General features: G+C 33.9%; 1 protein-coding gene across 2 annotated transcripts in view; it reads right to left on the bottom strand.

Annotated features, from left to right (window-relative positions):
- Positions 1–914: 914 nt before the first annotated feature.
- Pcif1 (Phosphorylated CTD-interacting factor 1) overlaps positions 915–6026 on the bottom strand; it is a 31510-nt gene continuing 26398 nt past the window's right edge. Inside the window, exons 14-15 of one of the 2 annotated variants that reach the window (XM_089248949.1) lie at positions 5937–6011; positions 915–2216 (exon numbers count right to left, since the gene is read on the bottom strand). In XM_089248949.1, the coding sequence (XP_089105075.1) occupies positions 1835–2216; positions 5937–6011 (457 nt within the window). In that variant the 3' untranslated portion in view covers positions 915–1834. The remainder of the gene's footprint in view (positions 2217–5936; positions 6012–6026) is intronic. The other variant, XM_089248950.1, reaches the window with a different exon arrangement.

The raw sequence follows: 6026 nt of genomic DNA, 5'->3' as shown, positions 1-6026 counted from the left end.
TCCTATTCTATGATTAGTAGAAATTTTAGACTCCAGATGAGACCTACAGCTTCGAATCAATTCTAAATTTTTGCTTTTGTGCTATTCTCAAGAATTGAAAACAGACTTGTCAAACAAGAGAGGGGTAGTCTTATTACTTGAAATCACTTGAAAAATTTGTGACATTGAACAGAAACAATTTTTAGTATTAGGGACAAGTGCAAGACAAAATGTGGTACAGCTCACATAAAATTCTTGATCTAAAGATGCTGATGGCAACTATATCATAATTTTTTCCCCATCACAGATGATGACACTGACATATGCAAAATTATAAAGTATAATATGACTACAACATAACTAGTGTGTATGGCGGCTCGTTTTAGCAGCATGTTTCACAGTGTACCCGTATGTCATGGATCCTAGAAGTTGTGTATTCAGTGACAGAAAATTCCTTGAGCAAAGTTTCACGAGGTTTTTCAAAATATTGTGGTAGGGAGAGGATAAAAAATGGCCCAACACACCGTTACACAAAACTGGTTTCCTAAAGGAATCCATCACCCATGTAACAAGAAAATTATGAAAAAAACCTTGAATCATATTCATTGCAACCAAGTCCGATTAAAAAAAAAAACAATAAGACCAAAAAAAAAAATTTGATAAAGATTATGGTATTTGAAGAAAGGTTATTCAGAATGACTTACATTATTAAATGATTCAAGAAATGAAGTCGTTTCCGACTCTGAGACAGCAATACAACACCAACAACAACGAAATGAATATGTACATCGATACATGTTCAAGATCGAAAAAACAAGGAAGAAAAAAGAAAATGGTTTAAAAGTTTTTGAGACATGTTTTACATCTAATCTACCAATAACAATTTGTACAACGATTCTGACAATAAAATCTTGACATAAAATTTCAACATATGTACAGTTATATTATTTTTTTAATCAGACAAACACAATATATATATATCCTCAGATAACTAAAACGGGCAAATATTCACATAGCACTGACAGATATCATTATCATCATCACACAGAAACAAAAAATTACAATATAAAATGCATATACATTCCTGTCAAGGACATGAGAAAATGTGCGAAGTTGTGATTTACGGATTACATATATTATATATAATATAGTACAATCTAAGTTGTGTAAAACAATCAGAACAACTAATATGGGAAAGGGGGATACGCGGATGAAAAATGGTAAGAAATCAGTTATCAGAATTCTACAAATTAATTTCATCTGAAATTCGAGGCTATGTGACTGACTAGTCAATGGCAAAAAAGAAAAAAAAATACATTCCAGAGAACAAAATTAAAAAAAAAACCATAATTGATGCCATTAACAATATCCTATGGAAAATGACGGACAAATGACAAAAATGATGCAAAGAAAATTTTGATTTTTATGTTAATACCCGGGAAAAAAAATGAAATGAATATATTTTTGGTACTATGTTATCGTCAACTGTAATTGAAATACAAAAATAAATGGACATAAAATAATGGGCGAAGCATTTACAGGTGTGTAGAAATGATATCTAAATTGTTTATGTGAAATTAACGATTAAAAAACTTATTTGACACTCAATCCATAAAAATTAATGACAAAATGAACAAAAAATACATTTTTTAGTAGTTAAATTTACATTTTTGTTTCTTTCCCATGAGAAAAAATGATTTTTGTTTTGCCCATGCTTCAAAAAAGAAAAGCAGCATGGAAATAAAAAATAATGGCACTGGTAAAAATGCTTAATAAGGTAGTTTAAAAAAAAATGCTTTTATCATATAGAACTCATGAGGCAATTGCCACAAAGGATAAAAATGAACGTTGAACTTTATGTAGTGGATGAATGATTAGATGAAATATGCTGCTGCTGCTGTCCAGATGTCGCAGCGATTGCACTGTTAGCGCACATCGATTGCACGTCAGGGATGCCCCGGTGTGAGTTTGGTGGGGAAGGTCCACTGCTGCTGCTCCCTGCTCTTGATTGTCCATGCTCCGCTGGGGGAGCACCAACCACAGCTGTCGCTGTCTGGTTTCTAGACGATGCGCTGGGCTGAACCATCGCCTGCTCTCGTTCTTTATCTTTTCCTATCTTGAAGGATTCAAGAAGAGCTTCGATCCTCTCGGGTGTGGGACCCCAGCGAGCAAAACCAGCATCATTTTGAAGGAATAGCACTTGGGTGCCATGAATAGACTGCTGAGAAACTTCACCCCTGGAAAGCATTGAAAATATTCTCTAACATGAACCATGAATATTGAGAACATTGACATATACAATATGTCAAATATTTTTCCTGCACGAACCAGATTTTTTTCATGTCTTTGTTGCATTCAAAAAAATTCTGGGCAAAATAAGTAAGTGAACAACACATGAATATTATTCATTGGAACGCGAAAAAATTAAGCAACTTATGGTAACACATCCTGGTTAACAAAAATAATTTGTCCCAAAATTCTGTTCGTCAGCTGAAATGTAACTTCCCATAGGTTTCTACAGAAAATACTTTAATTTGTTCCAGAAACGACCCAGAATTTGAAGATAAGGTTAATACAACAATGACAAGCACTGTACAAATATAAATATTGAGCAAAGGCTGAGATAAGCAACTTCACATTTGGATGAATGAGACTTTATAAGAGGATGAGATACTGGGCACTGACATGCCAACTTCTGGAATCTATAAATCCAGAGATTCCCCCGAAGAGATTCCCAGAGGGGGTACCCCTCTCCTGGCACTCATAGACTCGATCAAAAAATAAATAAAAAAATTTTTTTTTTGTAATCAATTAAGAAAAAAATCAATTCCTCTCCCCCCCCCCCTCCCCAAGGCAGGTTCTGCATTGCCCCCGAGCAGAATATAATTCGATGTCAGTCTTTCCATGCAGAATAGAGAAATCACATCTACATATACTGTTGATTAAATATAAGTGTCTCCTTTCATGGATGCTATCAGTGATTGATAATCTTGGGTATATGAACTCTTAAAAGCTTTATATTTAGCTTTATATAGCTTAAACTTTTATATTTTCTTTCCGAAGACACATTTAATTGGAGAAAACAATTTAAAAAACTTCAAAATACAAAGCTGCTGATGGGAAAACTTGTGTTCACTGCATGGCTGTTAATGGAATACAATAACGATTATACAGGAATTTAGGCAACCAAGGCCATGCCCCTGATAAATGATTACCGATAAACGCTGCCTAAACAAAGTCACGTCTTTGCCAGTTACTTAAATGCGGTCACCAAGACTTTTTTTTACAGCTGCTCTATGGAAATGACAACGGCTGTCCTCTATGGGTGTTTTCCCTAACGATGACGACAGTCATTGATGTCTCGACAACGTGAAAGCTAGCGTGAAATATAATTATCTGCCAAAATCCGGAGAGCGGGAGGAAGGATGAAAAATTCTGAGTCTCCCGCCTAAATTTGGAGAGTTGGCATACTTTTTATTTTACGCTATGTTAACTGTGCAGTTGAGTTTGTGAGCCATAGAGAAGTGTGTGAGGTGGTGGGCTATGTGATATAGTCAGCTCATTTCTTTCCTCACACACATGAAGATAGAAAAGATAAATTTTAGAATGTCCAGACTGTTCAAGAACGAGTTTTCTCCCCCTTTTTTAAAATGCATTTTCTCTGAGTTTAATCATAAATTGTCAAGAACTGTCAAAAGCCTAAATGAATGCTTTCAGATGATATTTTGAACACAATAGGTGTGTAACATGATGAGAAACTTATTTTTTTTTGCGCATTACAATGTTTTATTTTTAAACACTAATTTATGACCATAATTGACACAAAATACTAATTTTTTTTTGCAAGCTAAATTTTTTTATCATACAAAGAGTCTAGAACAGATAATTTATAATTTTATGTTTCATTTTATCTAAACTACTGATTACCTGTGTTCAATTTGCTAAGCAAAATACAGCTGTTTATTCAAAATACATGTGACGTGAGGTTTTGAGCCTCAGGTTTTTGACCTCAGAAACCAACTCGTATTAAAAGTCAAAAACTTATTGTCTATGTTGTCAAATAGTTTTTAACCTGATAGATACGTTAAACAACAAAAACTTACTTTTATGTAGCTTAAAGTGTTTTATATTTTGAATAATATAATTACACTGAGTATAGAATATCAATTTTGATATTTCAAATTTTCTCATCTGCTTAAAATTCTATTCCATAGCAAAAATTCTTGGGCAACACACAACTGTCAACGCACATATTTAATTAATTTATTCTCACCTAAAAATTTCTTAGCTCAGGTTCTATAAAACCCTTTAAAGAGTATTTAAAGTATTTACCCTTAAATCGAAGTAGAGCTAGCGGGACTTGATACCCTAAGTATTGTTTTGCACATTCAAAATACAGCTTCAACTGGAAAACCATTGTATTAAAAATGCTAGTAATTATACCATATTGTTATTCTTTGTACTAAGAATACGTTACAGGAGTTTCTTAAGCATCATATAGGCCTACAGGCCAGCACTGCCAAATTAAATGACATTTTAGTCCTATAATTCAGTATGTATTTTGATATAGCTAGATATATACTAATGTTATACACACAAGAAGGGTATTGTTTAAAATTTTGATTATCTAGATAACTTAATAATAACAGAAATCAACATTACATATTTGACGTAAAAGAACTTTTTAAACACTTATCTATTATGAAGAGAGTACAGCGATTGTTTATATTAATATACATATATAAGCAATTGAAGAAATTTTGGAACGTCAAGAATCATCTTGAATCAAAGAATATGAAATAGTTCCATAGGTTTTTCTTCAGCTTTTATGTTATGTTATGTTCGATTCAAATTGTATATTTTACAAGGAAAAAAAAAAATATTGTTCAAAATAATTCTGTGGAGGGTAGAAAACTATTTTATAATCATATTATTTATTCTTTGTATAACATAGTGACTTTAAACATTATGTGCAATCAATATGTGTATTTTCAACGGGAATTTTTATATTGAAAAGCAATATTTGAGGTTTTTGATAGTTTAACTCTATAATGCCCAGATCGCCCGAAGTCGGCCGAGTAGGTTAATGCCCATAACCGCCTCAAGTCGGCCCAGCTAGGGGGTATGGGTATGTTTTGGTGGGCTTTTGTCACCTACGGGGAAGGAGATGAAAGCTCTTGTCAGAGGCGGGAATGGAAAAGACAGCTGCAACGCCCTATCAATGGGACTTTAAAAGCTGATGTACTAGAATGTTCCTTGAGAATGGACTAAGGGTACTCAATGCATTTTCAAAAGAGATAATACTGTGAGGAAAGGGGTGTTTTCAGTAGACAAATTATCTCCCGAAAATCCATTGAAATGAAAGGGTGAACGTCAATGCAAAGGGTGGCATGAATAGAAACTCATGGAGAAAGGGTGGGGAGAAGGAAAGTGGCCGAAATTTGGACGAGTCCATTTCGAACACAAAAAACTTGGTATTTTCACGACCCTCCCAGGTTTTCTATCTGGGCATTAAAGAGTTAAACCGTAGTTTTCAAACTAACAAAAAATGTCATGCGCCAAAAACCTGCCAACCCTGCATGAAATGGCTTTAAATTTGAAAAACTATTCCGAAGTGGAAATGAATTAATCTACCTCAAGTTAAAACTTCTCATCAGATTCATTTTGATTAGCACCAAAATTTAGTTCATGATGCAGCTGCTTCATGGTACTGCATGCATTCGTATATAAAGCTGTTTCTCAGCAGAGGCAGAAAAACATCTAAAAAACTTTGAGCTATCACTGTAATTGATTCATTCCCTTATCTACTAAAAGACTTGGCTTAAGTAGGGGGGGGGGGGGCTGTAACAAAATACAACATAAATGAAAGCATTTCGGTATTATTGGAAGCAACACACAATGTATATTGAATGTTAAAAATAACATATTAGAACCCTTGACTATTTCGTCGCACATACCTTTGCAATATATGTTGGAAACCATGTCGATATTCATGATCAAGTGCAGGTATGAGAAGTTGTTTCCTCTTGAACCTAGTGCACATGAAA

Source organism: Pholcus phalangioides, unplaced genomic scaffold (genome assembly GCF_987345545.1).
Source record: "Pholcus phalangioides strain wild (caught in Gottingen) unplaced genomic scaffold, Ppha-v1.0 ptg000021l_1, whole genome shotgun sequence".
NCBI classification, from domain to species: Eukaryota; Metazoa; Arthropoda; class Arachnida; order Araneae; family Pholcidae; genus Pholcus; species Pholcus phalangioides.
This window is presented reverse-complemented; position numbering and strand designations above follow the sequence as displayed.